The sequence below is a fragment of the Xenopus laevis genome, chromosome 7S (genome assembly GCF_017654675.1).
Source record: "Xenopus laevis strain J_2021 chromosome 7S, Xenopus_laevis_v10.1, whole genome shotgun sequence".
NCBI lineage: Eukaryota > Metazoa > Chordata > Amphibia > Anura > Pipidae > Xenopus > Xenopus laevis.
Window position 1 is genome coordinate 9,544,599 of NC_054384.1, and position 17,882 is coordinate 9,562,480.

The 17,882-nt window shown below is 44.6% G+C and overlaps 1 protein-coding gene across 2 annotated transcripts; it reads left to right on the forward strand.

The window, feature by feature from the left end:
- Positions 1-8,426: 8,426 nt before the first annotated feature.
- On the forward strand, positions 8,427-17,882 carry nrbf2.S (nuclear receptor binding factor 2 S homeolog). 2 transcript variants are annotated; one of them, XM_018227324.2, is made up of 4 exons: positions 8,427-8,673; positions 14,839-14,923; positions 15,418-15,458; positions 16,520-17,882. In XM_018227324.2, exons 1-4 carry the CDS (start codon positions 8,644-8,646, stop codon positions 17,252-17,254), a joined length of 891 nt encoding a protein of 296 aa, XP_018082813.1. In that variant the 5' UTR covers positions 8,427-8,643; the 3' UTR covers positions 17,255-17,882. The 2 variants fall into 2 exon arrangements, with proteins under 2 accessions (XP_018082813.1, XP_018082814.1); XM_018227325.2 differs by having other exon boundaries at positions 8,429-8,673; positions 16,541-17,882.

The window sequence follows — 17,882 nt, forward strand, 5'->3', positions numbered from 1 at the left end:
AGGAGACAGAATTCCTCAGCCCACACTTGGCTCTGTCCCTGATGGCTTCTTTATTTACTCATTGTGTCCCTAAATTTTGCCTGGACTGTGCATTTTTCCCTTGTATTCCAGCCAAGCCCGGGCTTCTATCCCATTGAAGTTGAATCCTATGTAGCCTCCCACACAGTAGTTTCCTCAAAGAGGGAAGCAGGATGAATCTTTTCATTGAAGAAGCACTTTTTCTGGGAACAAAAGGATTCCCTATTTCTTGATGTGCCTGACAATTATGTCTTTCCCATCCCACATACAAACGTTATGAGACACATGCGCATCTGTCCACATCTGTTCCAAACTTTAACGGTCCATGATCCACGCAGGCTTGTAATATGGTGGTACCCATAAACACGTCACATACTGCATGCGAGAGTATTGATTGCTTTCAACTATTGCTCACAGTCACAAGTTGAAACACCTCCGCAATAAAATACCAAAGCTTAAAAATTTATATATATGTATATAACATACTAAAAGGTGACGCCCCTTTAAAGGGGAAGGAAACCTAGTTGGCGCAAAAACCCTCCCCCCCTCCCGTGTGTTGCCCACCCTCCCTCCTCCCCCTGGCCTACCCGTCCCGCTGGGCAAATGCCCCTAACTTGTTACTTGCCCTTCTGCGCAGGTCCAGTCCAGGGAGTTCACAGACGACATCTTCTTCCACGCGATCTTCTTCCTGCTGTGAACGGCGTTTTGGCGCATGCGCAGTAGGATCATTTTGCCGGTACGGATCTACTGCGCATGCGCCAAAAGTCACGCGCATGCGCAGTAGATCGTACCGGCGAAATGATCCTACTGCGCATGCGCCGTTCAAAGCAGGAAGAAGATCGCATAGAAGAAGATGTCGTCTGTGAACTCCCTGGACTGGACCTGCGCAGAAGGGTAAGTAACAAGTTAGGGGCATTTGCCCAGCGGGACGGGTAGGCCAGGGGGGAGGAGGGAGGGTGGGCAACAAACGGTAGGGGGGTTTGCGCCGACTAGGTTTCCTTCCCCTTTAAGATGTTAAAGCCCAGAAGTAGAATCGATAGCACTGGCATGCTGGTGCTTCTGAGTCAAAGCTATAGGGACAAATTTACTAAATGGCGAAGTGACTAACGATGGCGAAAATTCGCCAGTGTGACGTCATTTCTGAACTTCACCGATTTATTAACGGTCGCTGGCGTAATTTCACTGGTGAAGGAGATAGACTCTATCGGTACTTCCCTAACGCCAGACGAATTAGCGCTCTGGCGAATGGACGTAACTACGTAAATTCACTAAGATGCGGATTTTACTGAACGTCACCTCTTGCACCATCGCCACCTCAGACCAAGCAAAGTGCAATAGAGTAGATAGGGATTCCAAAAAAAATAGGGTGATACGCTAAAAAGGGCGTAATTTTTTTTTTTTATATATATAAACTATACACTGGGCTCATGTGTAGGGCAATATAACAACTTTATTTTATTTTATTAAGGTTTCCCTGGACTAGTAGTGTAATGTATTTGCTGCAACATATACGTCCATTGTACTTTAACTTCCCACCGTATGCAAATAATGGCAACGCTAGTGCAACTTCGCTTTGCTTGGCGCAGTAACGATACGCCAATTTCGCAAGCGCTCGGTGCCCTGGACGCAATTTAGGATTTTAGTGAATTAGCGTTGTCCTACGACACTCAACATGGATTTTAATTGCTGTCATTTCATGCACTGATTTTCTGCATGCCACTGAAATGTGGCACAATGAGTAGCACTTCTGTAGCACTTGTAGCTCTTGGGTCTTGGTTAAATTCTATGTTCTCCCCTTGTCTGCTTGGATTCCCTCCGGGTTCTCTAGTTTTCTCCGAAAACATACAGGCAGGTTAATTGACTCCTGAGGAAACTGACCCTAGTGTGTGTGTGACTGTGATAGGGACCTTAGATTGTAAACTCCACTGGGGCAGAGACTAGTGAAGTAGATGTATAATCTCTGTACAGCGCTATGGAACATTAACACTATAAAAATACCGGATAATAAAGAAAACATTGTTGGGGTGCCGCATTCCTAATTTCCTGTAATAGGGATCTTAGATTGTAAGCTCCACTGGGACAGAGATTGGTGAAGTAGATGTATAATGTCTGTACAGCGCTATGGAACATGTCGGCACTATCAAAATAATGGATAATACACTGTTGTTGGGTGCGATGTTCCTAATTTCCTGAGATAGGGACCTCAGATTGTAAACTCCACTGGGGCAGATACTGTTGAACTAGATGTATAATCTCTGTACATCGCTATGAAACATGTCAGCACTATAAAAATAACGGATAATAAAGAAACTGTTGTTGGGGTGCCACGTTCCTAATTTCCTGTGATAGGGACCTTAGATTGTAAACTCCACTGGGGCAGAGACTGGTGAAGTAGATGTATAATCTCTATACATCGCTATGGAACATGTCGGCACTATAAAAATAACGAATAATAAAGAAACCGTTGTTTTGGTTCCACGTTCCTAATTTCCAGCCTGAAAGACATTTCTACATGGGAGAAGTTAAGTCATTTTCCCCCGGCGCTCCACGTGCTTCATCTTCAACTCCCGGCAGTGAATTTTCCCAACTATCAATATGCCAGGGGCGCAATATTAGCTCATCCGTCATGATTTACTTAATGTTTTCTGAATATAGTAATATTTGATTAAAATGTAATGCAAACATATCATATTACGCCACATATATTATTGCGTCCATCAATCAGATGCTTGGAGTAATGAAATGCTGAAAGGGTGGGGAAAAAAAAGCCTAATTCTCCCTGTGTCGTTTGAGTGATTAACAGAAAGATGATGCTCTCAGCCCGTCCCAAAAAGGCTCATTAATATGCATTAGCTGCCAGTGAGCCCTGCGTCTTTAACTGAAGTTAAAAATGATTTTTTAATGTTTTAAACACACAGATATTAATACTGAAGATAAATGGGGGCTATTAACGTTTATAATGTGACATTCATGGTGGGAACAAGTTGGAGAAAGCGAATAGATTTGCGCAACAAAAGGTGGAGAGATAGTTCTCGCAACAAATGCGGGACATTTTAGTGAAGAGGATTGGATGCGACGGCCGCGCTCACTCATTGGCTTTGATAGAATGTCTTAAAGGGCCAGAAAGTTTCATTTGCAGGAATGAGGATATTTGACTTGATTTATTTAAAATACTGTATATAGTTTCCCTTTGTCTGATGGAAATATGAAGACAACTATGAATAATGATACACGTTTTCTGCTTAAGGGTTAATACCCGTGTTTAATGTCAAGCCAAAAGGTTACAACGTTTCGGGGCGTACCTGACGAAGGGGTACGCCCCCCGAAACGTTGTAAACTTTTGGCTTGACATTAAACACAGGTATTATCCATAAGCAGAAAATGTGTGCTGGAGTATTTCGTTTATTCCGATTATATTCCATATCTCCCCCCCCAATTATGATAAAAAATGGGAATGAGGGGATGAACATTTTCTGCTTGATGATTTCTGGTAATCCCTAAACTTGGCTTCTTAGCAGTTGCCAAGAACACACTGAGCATGTGCAGTGCCACTGACACACAAAATCCAAGATGGGGAGCTCCTGTAGTTATCAAGGCCAACTGGAAACTTGTTTAGAATTATACTTTCTTTCATTATGCTGAAATTCGTTTTTTTCGGGTGGAGTTCCCCATTAAAATAGAACGGCTGATTCACCAAATGATTCTAATTGCAGTAACTGTGCCCAGTTCCAAGGAACAATGACTTGCAGAGAATAGTGAATACATCACAAGTGCAACTTAAATTGGCAGCTTATTGGCCAATCTATGAGGTCTTCTCAAACGCCTGGCCTGATATCTGATCAAAAATCATCCTTTATGGTACAGCTATAGGACCAGGGGTTAGTCTTATTTGGGCCGGAACGTGGGGCCAAAAATCTGCTCATAGAGGGCAACTGACTTGTTGAACTTTTGACAGTCAGACGCAGAGAGGGAGGGAATTGGGAAGGACGGGTACAGCAGGAGAGAAGTCTTGTGATTTCTGTAATCATGAGATGAATCACTATAACAGTCTTGCTGTTATCACTGTTATCAGTGCAAAGTATTCCCATGCTGGGCGCTACAGTGGGAGATCAAAGGCTGCACCCCACCCCTTCCCTAAGTGGGTCCCCCCTGAGACAGTGTCACGAGATTTGCATTGTACTCTATCATCTTTATTTTCCAGCCCCGGGGCAAATACAAATATTTCATTAAAAGGCAATGCTATAAATAGAAGAATAATTTAAGGACAAATCAAAATGGTATAAACGCTTCACTGACAGATATATTCTGATTTATACCGCACTGTTATGCCTATAATGGATAATGGAATGGATTTTCCACACCATTCATTCTTTGGCTTGGGGCGCCCTCTACTGGTAGGATTGTGCCAAGGCTTTAAATTGAAATCAAGCTCGAAACTAGAAAAATGGTGCAAGGTTTCCAAAAAACTCAAAGTTAATAGTAAAAATAATTTATTAGGACATAGAGAAGCATGGCCTGATGCGTTTCATTCTGTATTATATGTTCCTACCGCACACTCGCCTTTCCTCACTGCGTTGGTGGTGCTGGTTTCTCCGTTGACCCCGGCCAGGTCCCTTAGCAACAGCAAACAAGAAACGGATCCGCACACACGCTATGATCAGCAGTTGGGGGGACACCCCTCTTTATTATATCACCTCGTGATCAACGTTTCGGGGGGATAAACCTCCCTTCATCCCTTTATCCCCCCGAAACGTTGATCACGAGGTGATATAATAAAGAGGGGTGTCCCCCCAACTGCTGATCATAGCGTGTGTGCGGATCCGTTTCTTGTTTGCTGATGCGTTTCATGCCTTCTGGGGCATTTACTCATAGGCTCATTAAATTTAATTTTGAACCACCGAAAAAGGGGGCACAGGATAGAGAATATGTTAATCACTCACCACATCACTGCACCAGTCCCAGACCCTCAGCTTAGGGACTAACAAACCTGCAACAAACGAAAAGAGGGATGTCGGGCACTCTGACATATTCTACAAGGCCTGCCAAAAATAAAGAAAAAAATATAATATTAGTTGTAGATTCATTAATAAAGGAGCAGTATCTTCATTGGCCCTATGCGTTTCGTGCCACCCAGGGCACTTAATCGTGGGCATTAAATTTAGGAATGCACCAAATCCAGGATTCGGTTCGGGATTCGGCTAGGATTTGCCCGCCGTTAGAAATCACGGGCCCCCGTACAACAACATTTTTTGCCCCACCCACCCTGGCGTCCAAGCCCCAGACCCCGCCCACTCCACATCACAGCTAAAAGACCACACAGACATCAGCGCTATAAAAGTAACCCCCCACACACACACGTTATAAAAAGCTATTGATGGTCAGGGCCCCATTATAAGTTGAAAAAAAACCCATTGGCGACAGGGCCCCCTATAAAAGTTTTTTTTTTTAAAAAAAAAACATTGGCACCAGGGACCCCCTTACAAGTTGAAAAAAATTGGGGCCCCAAAAATTTTTTTTTAAAAAAACATTGGTGCCAGGGCCCCCCTTACAAGTTAAAAAAAAATTGGGGCCCCAAAAAACATATTTTTAAAAAAACATTGGTGGCAGGGGCCTATAGAATATTAAAATAATACATTGGTGGCCAGGGGATTATAAAAAAAACACAAATTAGTGTTCAGTAGGATTGAACTCATGGCTTCAGGACTTCAACTTCGCCTCCTTTCATGACTTTGGGCCTTTTCGCCACTTTAGGACTTCAATTTCAGCTGTTTTCGTGATTTAGGGTCTTTTCACGCTTCGGGGCTTCGGCTGTTTGGCACTTCCGCATTTTCGGCTGTTCGGAATCAAAAATGGCCTCAAATCTTCGGTGCTTGGAAGGGGGGCCCGACTCTTTCAAAAGTGCAGCACTTCCGGGCCCCCCTTCATACCCGGGCCACTTGTCCCCCCTGTCCCCCCCTGATGGCGGCCCTGCTGGCATGTAAAAGAACACTGCAAGGAAGGGGTTTGGGGTGGGTTTTAATAGAACACCCCCAGTTTTACTTTTTAGTGTCTATTAGGTCCCAAAAGCTTACACATTCTGCTTAGTGCCAAAACCACATCATGCTGTTTAGTTGGATTAATCCCGGCACCCCTGTGTTAAAGCGGAAGTAAAGTCTAAAATAGAATAAGACTAGAAATGCTGTATTTTGTATACTAAACATAAACATGAACTTACTGCACCACAAGTCTAATCAAACAAATGATTTATGCTTTCAAAGTTGGCTACAGGGGGTCACCATCTTGTAACTTTGTTATACATCTTTGCAAGACTAAGACTGTGCACATGCTCAGTGTGGTCTGGGCTGTTTAGGGATCATCATAAATTATTAAAACAGCACAAGTCAAATAATATCTGCCTGAAGCTGATACAGCAAGACTGATTTATAATCAGTCTTAAAGTATATTGGAGATAGGTTTCCAGATAACGGATCCCATACCTGTACTTCAAAGTAGTGTAACAACAGGGGAAGCAGAAATGAGGGGAAAGCCACTCAGTAAGCAGGAAGAATATTCCTGCTGCAATAGAATCACTAGTTGTATAAACTCAGGCTATTTCCTGTTTCATTGGTGGTAGAGGGGGGTCTAAAGTTATTTTTGTAGAGACACCCAGAATGAAATATATGACTTCAATGCCTAGACAAATATTCCAGCAACTACACTGCACTTCAGGTTTTGCAGAGAGCATTTGCCTTATGATACAGTGACACTTTGTGGCCAGATGGGTATATAGCAAGTGAAATACAGTGATTAAAGGGCATGTAAAGGCAAACAAATAAAATCCAATTTTTACTTTCATTAATGAAAAAGAAACCTATCTCCAATATATTTTATATAAAAAATCTGTACCGTTTTTATAAGAAACCTGACTGTATGCAGTGAAATTCTCCCTTCATTTACTGCTGTGGATAGGAATTGTCAGACGGTCCCTAACTGCTGAGCAGGGAAACAATCATACTTATGAACAGCAGGGGGAGCCCCCGCCTTACTTCCCAGCCATGCAGAACTCAAGCAGCTTTGTTTGTTTCCCTGTAGAGCAGTCGGCGACTGTGTAGAGATTTGTATTGGATTTTATTTTTGCCTTTACACCCCCTACTGTTTCCAACTCCAGCTGCAGGGACAAAGATCATGGAGCCAGATTTAAACGGATAAACTGGGATTCTATTTGGAGGATTATTTTGTTTCAGCCACTGGTTCTGCAGAGTTGGAGAAAGTTTGTATTAAACAATACAAAAACTATAAAATCCACATTAGATTACATGACAACACAGGACCCAGTACAGTCTGTATATTCTGATTATTAATCAGTTTTGCTGTATCGGCTTCTGGCAGATATTATTTGACTTGTGCTGTTTTAATAATTTATGATGATCCCTAAGCAGCCCAGCCCACACTGAGCATGTGCACAGTCTTGGTCTTGCAAAGATGTTTAACAAAGTTACAAGACTGTGACCCCTTGTGGCCAACTTTGAAAGCATAAATTATTTGTTTGATTAGGCTTGTGGTGCAGTAAGTTCATGTTTATGTTTAGTATACAAAATACAGCATTTCTAGCCTTATTCTATTTTAGACTTGACTTCCCCTTTAATGTATAATAATGAGGACAGAGTACTTTTATACACACTTACAACATCAATTTAAAGGGGGTGGTTCAACCTTAAGTTAAAATTTAGTATGTAATATAATGGCTAATTTTAAGAAACTATTCAATTGGTCTTTATTATTTATTTTTTATAGCGTTTTAATTATTTGCCTCCTGACTCTTTCCAGCTTTCAAATGAGGTGGTCACTGACCCCATCTAAAAAACAAATGCTCTGTAAGGCTACAAATGTATTGTTATTGCTACTTGTTATTACTCGTCTTTCTATTCAGGCCTCTCCTATTCATATTCCAGTCTCTTATTCAAATCAATGCATGGTTGCTAGGGGAATGTGGACCCTAGCAACCAGATGGCTGGAATTACAAACTGGAGAGCTGCTGAATAAAAAGCTAAATAACTCAAAAGACTAAAAAAAATTAAAATCATTTGCAAATTGTCTCAGAATATCCCTCTCTACATTATACTAAAAGTTGTCTCATAGGTGAACAACCCTATAAGGAAACTAAGGGACATTTCCAGGAGGAGAGAGAGTCACAGACCATAGAGTCTCTCTGTTAAGGAGGGACAGGTCTGTGAGTGAACCCTGTAGACTTCCGGTGAGCCCAATTTGCGGGTTACTTGACTGTGTCAGACATTACTGTTCCCGTGCGCGCACACAAATCCCCCACAGGTTCCGTATCGTGTTTACCAAGCGCCCATGGTAACGCCCTGCCGCCCCTCAGCTCCGCCCCCTCAGCTTCCTCCGCCTTTACTGTCATGACGTCACCAACCACGCGGCTGACAGGCAGAGGCGGAGAATGTGACGCAAGAGTAGGCGGGGAGAGAGGGCGGAAGTTGTTGTATTGCAGCAGGAGGCTGTTTGTCTGTGCTGCTGCTGACACAGCCGGGATCCCGGAGTCAGAGATTCTCTTTCCTCTTCTCCCGAGCGCAGCCTGATGACCGCTCCCGGATACAGGGTCTTTCCTGTTTAGCAGCCCAGCTGGACTCTATGGAAGTGATGGAAAGTCCCCTGAACCTGGTGAGTGTCCTGTGTATCAGCTGTGCCAGCTTATTAACCCTTATATGCGCCGACTGACTTACACCAGGGCCCTGTCTGCTTGGGAACTCTCGTGTCAGCCGCTGTGGATCTATAACTATTAGAATTTAGCAGCAGCCAATAGCAGCTCAGCTTATTATCAGCAGCCAATAGCAGCTCAGCTTATTTTCAGCAGCCAATAGCAGCTCAGCTTATTATCAGCTGCCAATAGCAGCTCAGCTTATTATCAGCAGCCAATAGCAGCTCGGCTTATTGTCACCTGGTGCTGTGGCCCTCAGTGTTGATTCAGGGCCCCAAACTCTTTCCCTCCTCACCAGGCCTGAGGGCAGTGATATTGATACTGACATATTGTTATTACGTGTATTCATGACCAACATGAAGGGATATAAAATCTAATCCTGACTTTGTCCCTCACAGTCACATACACTGCTCTTCCCTTCCCCAATATATTTCCCATATCTGCTTCCCTGTAAACCTGAATTTTCTGGCACTAAACCCATTTCGGCGCTTTCCAGTTTCTTCCCATCTGAATCCAGGCCGGACTGGCAATCTGTAGGTTCTGGCAAATGCCAGTACGGCTCCATAGAAAGTTACCATATAGTGGGCTGGTAGCGGTCTGTTTGGGCTGGTAGGAGGCTGTTTGGGCTTCTGTGTACTTGGAATGGCAGGGCCTACATTGACTCATAGTCCAGGCCTGTCTGGATCTTTCTGTATTTGCCACTTTCACACCAAACCTCTTGTATTTGAAGTTAAAGGCAAACTTAACCCTCCAGTTGCCATTTGAATTATTCTTCACCTTCCTACCATAGACGTCCGTGCTCCCCAGTGCAGGATTTTCCATAGCAGAGCTGCACAGCAGGGTAGGTAGGTGGGCACCAGGTCTGGACTGGGATTCAAAATAGGCCTTGGCATTTCAGGTACACAAAGGCCCAAACAGTCTCCCATCAGCCCAATAAATAGTGACTGCCTATGGCATCTTACAGCAGCCCCTCTGGCATTTGCCAGAACCCACAGATTGCCAGTCCGACCTGCTGGGCACCAGTTTTGACCATTTTGATTCCCATTTCTAGGGCTGTGGGGTATGATATCATTGGGCTTTGGGCAGCCAACAGGACTTTCTATAGCAAGTAGAGCCCCCGGTTTCCTCCTGGCTAATGTAGAGGGTTGTAGGCTAACACTGCACATACACAGGCAAATATGTGAGAATAGTGACCCTGTAAGGTGGGGCACAAGAATGCTGCCAATGTAACGTATCATTGACTTCCTCAGGGCACTGGGACACCAGGAGATTAATGTCCAGCGATAAATCTCTGCTTCTGCGGGTGACTATTCTCCTGTAAAAGCTTTTCCACCGGCAAAAACGTGAATCACTGGAGGTAAAATCCGTTTGTCGCTTCAGTCTTCCAAAATTGTTTTGACATTGAGGCAACTTCAATCGATTCTGGCAGACTGAAGCGACAGGAGATCAGTCGCCCGCAGAAGCAGAGATTTATCACTGGAGATTACTCTCCTGGTGTGTCATTGCCCTAAGGCAGGGGGCATAAAAGTTTATTTGATGCAGGGGGTACTGGGAGTTGTTTGTGATTCCTGGCAGAGTCGTGGGCATGTAGCTGGTTGATGGCTGTCAAAAAAACTAATCATTAACCACTTGCCCCATTACTGGAAATAACATAGAGTTTTACTGTCAGCTGCCGATATCCGGGAATCTGAAGTCACCTGATACAGCCCTATAAATAACCAATCAATAATCTGCATTCTTTCCTTATGTGGAATGGATGGCTTGTGCCTACTCTGAACATGCTGTCAGATCCCTGGGCTGTCCGAGGAATGAGACCTCAATTTTCATCCCCCCTTATGAGGGTAACCTAAGCAGAGGGCTGGGTTCTTGGAGTATATGGGAGTCCCGAGCCTGCATGTCCATATCTGAGCAAACAGGCGCTGATTGAACTGCTCTGTTGGCCCCAGTGACCATAACTGGCCCTATAGTAGATAGGACCCTTAAAGGAGAAGGAAATGCTAAAAGAAAATAAGCTTTATCAGAAAGGTCTATATAAATACACCAGTAAACCCTCAAAGTAATGCTGCTCTGAGTCCTCTGTCAAAAGAAACACCACATTTCTTTCCTTCTATTGTGTACTCATGGGCTTCTGTATCAGACTTCCTGTTTTCAGCTTAAACCTCCAGGGCTAGGGCTTGAGCATGCTCAGTTTGCTCCTATCTCTCCCTCCTCCCCTCTCCTTCTTTCCTGCTCCCCTCCCTGCTGTAATCTGAGCCCAGAGTTATGAGTGAACTGGGAGAAACTCAAGCAGGAAGTGATGTCACAACAAGCTAATATGGCAGCTGCTATCCCAAACAAACAAGAGAGAGTTTCTAGATCTGTTTACTCGGTTATGGTAAAGCATTCTGAAGAATACATATAGTCTTAAAGCTTGCACTGTTGTGGCTAATCTATTGCCAATAAACGCCTTCGGTAGCTTTCCTTCTCCTTCAATGGACCTGGATGTGGCTATTACAGCATAGTGGGACATTTTATTGCACTTCACTTTCTTGTTTTCCATTGCACTTTACAGAACAATCAGCTCGGCACTTGCTAATAAGTCAATGAATCAGATTTGGCACAGTTCCCCCGGCACCATTGTTCTGCTCATGTTATGGCTGGGATCCTAATAACAAGAACACCCCAAGGCACTGGCTCACATTTTACTCATTTCCAGAAATGAAATATCTAAAATGTTTGGTTTTAGTCATCAGTGTGTTTGCTACATGCTTTATTTTAAAGGAAGGGGGCTGAGAGCTCTGTTATAGGGGATCCAGTTTAACCTATAGCCGTTTCAGTCGAAGTGGGGAATCCAGAACAGTTCCCAGCAACCTGATCTGCAGAACAGTTCCCAGCAACCTGATTTTGCAGGAAAGGGTTAATCGTTGAAAACATCAGCAGGTCAGCGTGTCCGTTTGTCCAAATGTGTGTAGCTGCTTTGCGCTGTCCTAATCAATGGGTGTCAGTGCTCAGAGCCACTCAGCAGCAGCACTGAGCACTAACACCTCTTCCAATCCCTGTTCCCCAGTGCGAATCACACACTTGGAGAAAGGATTCACATCATTCCAGTCTTCTACTGTTTCTTTCAAGCACAAAAGATAAAGTAAAACGGGACTGGTACCTGTTCATAGCAGTGTGTGTGAGTCACTGCTGCTTGTAGACATAGGCACAATGGGGATAAATCACACATACCTCCCAACTGTCCTTTTTTTCTCAGGACAGTTCTGATTTTTAAAAGCTCAACCCGCAGTCCCGGATTATTGCTGAAATCTCCCAACTTTCTCTTTGATCTCCTGCACTGAACAGCCAGAAAAAGATACAAAGTTTCTGACTTAATCAGCTTTTGGCAGAGAGCCCAGAATACTGGAAGGTGCACTTAGATACTTTTGTAAGAATTTAAGATAAGCAAAGAAAAAATTGTAACAATTTAAGATAAGCAGGTCTCTTGTGGAAACTGTGACTTACAGCTTCAAGAACAATTCACTTTCATTCGGAAAACTGTAATAACACACAAAACAGAGTATGACGCACACAGGCAGAGCATGACGCACACACAGGCAGAGCATGACGCACACACAGGCAGAGCAGGACACACACAAACAGGCAGAGCAGGACACACACAAACAGGCAGAGCAGGACACACACAAACAGGCAGAGCAGGACACACACAAACAGGCAGAGCAGGACACACACAAACAGGCAGAGCAGGACACACACAAACAGGCAGAGCAGGACACACACAAACAGGCAGAGCAGGACACACACACAAACAGGCAGAGCAGGACACACACAAACAGGCAGAGCAGGACACACACAAACAGGCAGAGCAGGACACACACACACAGGCAGAGCAGGACACACACACACAGGCAGAGCAGGACACACACACACAGGCAGAGCAGGACACACACACACACAGGCAGAGCAGGACACACACACACACAGGCAGAGCAGGACACACACACACACAGGCAGAGCAGGACACACACACACACAGGCAGAGCAGGACACACACACAGGCAGAGCAGGACACACACACACAGGCAGAGCAGGACACACACACACACACACACACACACACACACAGGCAGAGCAGGACACACACACACACAGGCAGAGCAGGACACACACACACAGGCAGAGCAGGACACACACACACAGGCAGAGCAGGACACACACACACACACACACACACAGGCAGAGCAGGACACGCACACACGCACACACAGGCAGAGCAGGACACGCACACACACGCAGAGCAGGACACACACACACACAGGCAGAGCAGGACACACACACACAGGCAGAGCAGGGCACACACACACAGGCAGAGCAGGGCACACACACACAGGCAGAGCAGGGCACACACAGGCAGAGCAGGACACACACACACACAGGCAGAGCAGGGCACACACAGGCAGAGCATGTTACACACAGGGAGCATAGGGAAGGCAGAACAGAGCAAGTGACAGGGAAACCAATCAGGAGCAGTCTAATATGTACTACATACAGTGACACAGTGCTGGTGCCCCATTAGCATTTTATATAAAGTGTGAACAGGTGAACAATGTGGCAGTTTCAGTCTGGGTCTCAGGTAGAACAGTACAGACTTTAGAATGTGAACAATAGAGGTGTCACAGGTGTGAACAATACAGGGAATTTGTCCCAATTTGAGATTTAAACAATGCAGGGGCCAGTTAATCTCTGTAGTGATACCATTTAAATCTTCCACATGGTAATCAGACACAGCAGGTTGGTGGGGGGTCCTGGCTGCCAGTTGGACAGCCCTGTTGTGACATAATGTTTAGAGGGTCGGTTTGTGGATTTACTTTACAAATGAGAAACTCATATTGACACTTGCCCAGAGTGACTAGTTCTGTTTCCTCATGGATCATGTTGACAGTGAGAGGCAGGACCAGCCCTTTATTTACCTACAGGAGGAGGATCCAGAGCGGAGCGGGTTAGTCATTAAGGCACCGACTCCTTCATGCAGAACAGGTGAAGCCGCATTCCAACTTTCCCCCCTGTGTGTTTAGATTGTTCTTCTGGATATGGTCAATCCCTTATAGATCCACAGAGGCTCCGTGTCTGCTATTATTCTGCATATTTCTATGTTTCTGACTTGGCCAAGAGCCCACGTTTATCATTAAACTTAAAGGGATTCAGTCATGATTTTTATGGTGTCGTTTTTATTTCTAAATTACACTGTAAATAATTCACTCTACAATATAAAATTTCATTCCTGAACCAACAAGTGTATTTTTTAGTTGTAATATTGGTGTGTAGGTGCATCTCAGGTCATTTTGCCTGGTCATGTGCTTTCAGAAAGAGCCGGCACTTTAGGATTGAACTGCTTTCTGGCAGGCTGTTGTTTCTCCTACTCAATGTAACTGAATGTGTCTCAGTGGGACCTGGATTTTACTATTGAGTGTTGTTCTGAGATCTAACAGGGAGCTGTTATCTTGTGTTAGGGAGCTGTTATCTGGTTACCTTCCCATTGTTCTTTTGTTTGGCTGCTGGGGGGGAAGGGAGGGGGTGATATCACTCCAACTTGCAGTACAGCAGTAAAGAGTGATTGAAGTTTATCAGAGCACAAGTCACATGACTGGGGGCAGCAGGGAAACTGACAATGTCTAACTTCATGTCAGATTTCAAAATTGAATATAAAAAAAATCTGTTTTTTTGAGAAACTGATTTCAGTGCAGAATTCTGCTGGAGCAGCACTATTAACTGATGTTTTTTTTTTAAAAAAAAAATAAAACATTTTTCCCATGACAGCTGTACAGCACATTCCATAATTCATCAAAATGTGGGAGGGGTTATATGACTGTGAGCCTAATGGGTCAGGGAAATGGTTCTCATGAGTCAAAGACAGACTGTGGTAGGTATGTATACAGAAAATACAAAATATAGTTATTCATGGCAGATCAGATAATGTTTCTTTACCTTTGCTGCATAAATTCCGCTGAATCAGCTCATGTTCAAAAAAAGGGGGGTATATTTTCTCTTTAATGAACACACTACAGGGAGTTGTATCAATTTCTCCTTCATTAGCCGATCAGATGTTACACCAGAGACCCACAATGCAATGTGTTGCGCTTATTTTCTAGGCACACCAGCAAAGCAGAAAAGCAGACCGGTTTTTGGCAACAGGCAAATATGAAGAAGCCATTGCGTGCCACAAGAAAGCTGCCGGTAGGTCACAGACAAATGTGCTCAAATCCTGACAATTCTTTATAATATTATTAATGTCACGCAGGCTTAATTCCTGCAGCGCTCTCACCCCTTTACTGATTGGGTCCGGGTGCGAATGCCCCGAACTTGTCGCTTAAATCAACGTATTCAATGTGCATTAATGAAATACAGGTCACTCACCGCTCCTGGTCTCTGATCCGGGTGCAACGCCACTTTTATCTGACCCTACAGGTGTAATAACTTACAGGCCATCATATTGATTTAAAGTGCTCACTCCTTGTTGGGTAACTGAGGAAGGACTATTTCCCTTTATATATTGGCCAAGCATTATACTTCTTCTCTATAGCCTGGTCTATTCACTGCAAAGGTGCAATATTGGAGGGGCTGATGCTGGGGGCTCTGGAACAATGATCACAGTTGCAGAAATATTCTATATCACTATTTATTGACTCTTAACAGCTCCTCATTTTCATTCTGTCTCTTTTCTGGTGCAGCTTATCTCTCAGAGGCCAAGAAGCTGACACAGTCTGAGCAGGTAAGTGCTGCATATGTAACCAGGGTCGGACTGGAGCCTTGGGGGTCCACTGGGGCTGCAAAATAAAGGGCCCTCCTGACAGTCCTCAGGGACCCCCTCCCAACCTCTAAATTGCCACGAGCACATGTGAGAAAAAACGGTGCAACACGAGCATTCGCATAAAATGCGCATAAAATGCCAAATCGCAACAGCTAGTCGGGGGATCAGGCCAGGGCCCACCGGGTTTTTTCCCGTTAACCAGCCTGCCCAGTCTGACCCTGTATGTAACTGATCATTCAGACGTATACATATTTATATTGCTTCTCCAGGGATAAAATACCAATAACATAGGTAACATATCATTTTGTAAGGAGGTTCGCGCCTTTAAAGTGATGCAGATACATCTTTATATATTGACACTGGTTCTCCACACATATTATTTACAACCCAGAGTGATGCCGATATCTTAATACTCACAGCAGCACTGATTCCTGAGCTATACAAGGCAGACAGGTAGGTTCTGTTAACAACACCTCTTGCAAGTTAGACCTGGGTAATGTACATAGGCAGTGTAGAAACACTCACCCCCTGCTTGGCGTGAAATGCAAGAGCCCCTTGTTTTTCTGTCTGGGCACGGACAGTTTAAGTTACTGATTTAGGAAGTGTCTCCTAAGGTTTCTCTGCTCAAGTCCAAAACTCGTTACAACTGAGCAGAGAGGTATCAGGAGACGCTTCCTGTAAATAAAGCTTTTGCCTTTGGTTGTGGTTGTCCCCTGAACAGATTAGCAGGTGCACCTATTACACAGTCGTGCTATTTTCACTGTTAAAGTTGCTAACGTCATAAAATCTAAAATTGTAAATGTTTGTCTTTTCATGAATGTTAATGGGTGGATCTGTCTTTCCTTTCTTCAGAGAAGGCAACTTGCACTTAAATCAATGTGCTGCGGCATTTCATTGTGAAAACTGTGTATTCCAGCCATGGCTTGCAATGTGACAGTTGTGTTTGCTGTGTGTTTGTCATTACATTGTTATTATTATAGGGTTAAACACTTTATATTAAAAACATCAATCACCATTTACAGATGTTGCCAATAATCCCACAGGCTCAGCTGTCCCTGGAGCTCCAGCGGGAAAGTCACATGAAGCACCAACTGTTGATCCAAGAGAGACTGAAGCGAGCGAGAAGAGAGGAGAAGCTCAGTGCCCAACAAAAATCAGAGAAGGAACTGACTGCTCGTCTCCAGGCCTCCTACAGATCCGCTACTGATGACGTCGATAGCCAAAATACACTGGTTTCTGCGGGGCAGAAATTAGGCTCCAACCCAGGGAAGTGTCCGCAGGAGATCCCCAGCGTGCTGGATAGAGAGCCAGACTCTCTCATGTACTTGCTGCAGCGCAGGAAGGAGCCGGTGGAGACCTGCAAAATATCCAAAGCCCCTAAGGATGACAAAACAAAACTGGAAGAGCAAGCGACCACCATCAAAGAGTTAAACCAACTGGTGGACACGCTGCTCGCTGAGAACGAGGCTTTGAGAAAGGAGAACAAGAAGCTGCGGGCGGAAGTGGCCAGGCTGCGGAAGAATCCAGAAAAGGATCTGGACATCGATACGGATTTCGTGGAGAAGTCAGAACTGTGGAATATGCAGCAGCCGACGGGAAGCGCAGCCAACCCCACGTCCGCCTGGCAGAAGTTTGTAGCGCACAGTGGAACGAACATTCCCAATCTTCCACCTCTAGACATTCCTCTGCCGGAGCTTCCCCCTCTAGAGCTCCCTGAAGATATACAATCCCAGCTTAAAGTACTTATGGATAGCTAGAGGCCTCGATCATCCGTGTACAATCTCCAGGAAAGGGAAATGTATCAGGGCAGCAGTACTGTAAGGACAGTCTTACTGGACCAGGATTCACTGTCAGAGGAAATGTACAGGATACTGGTCGACACGTCACTGTGAAACTGTCACTAAGATTTCTCCTGATGAACCTGACCGGAAATCTACAACTGATAATGTTTCTCCCAAATTTCTTTATCTCCTGTCTCAGTAATGCCTGGAATCAGCGTTGCCTACAGTTTCTAACAGAGATAATGCAGAGCCTGTCTCTAACATTCTCATTATGCATTCAGAATGTATTTCTCTACTTATGCACGATACATGCCTGGGTCCTTAGAGGGTGGCCAAACACGGGGAATTGTCCTGGGCCATGCAGATAGTGGGGCCCAGCAGAGCAGCAATGAGGAAATCGTATGAGAAAGCCCAACAATACAGCACAAATCCCCCTAATCACAGACACCTCAGTGGCATCTACTGTAGAATCCGAGGTAATAGTCTTTGGGAAGGGAGTGTGACTGTGGGATAGCAGGTATAGTAGGGAGAGATGGTGCCTATAGTAACAGTGGATAATAGTCTCTGGGAAGGGAGTGTGACTGTGGGATAGCAGGTATAGTAG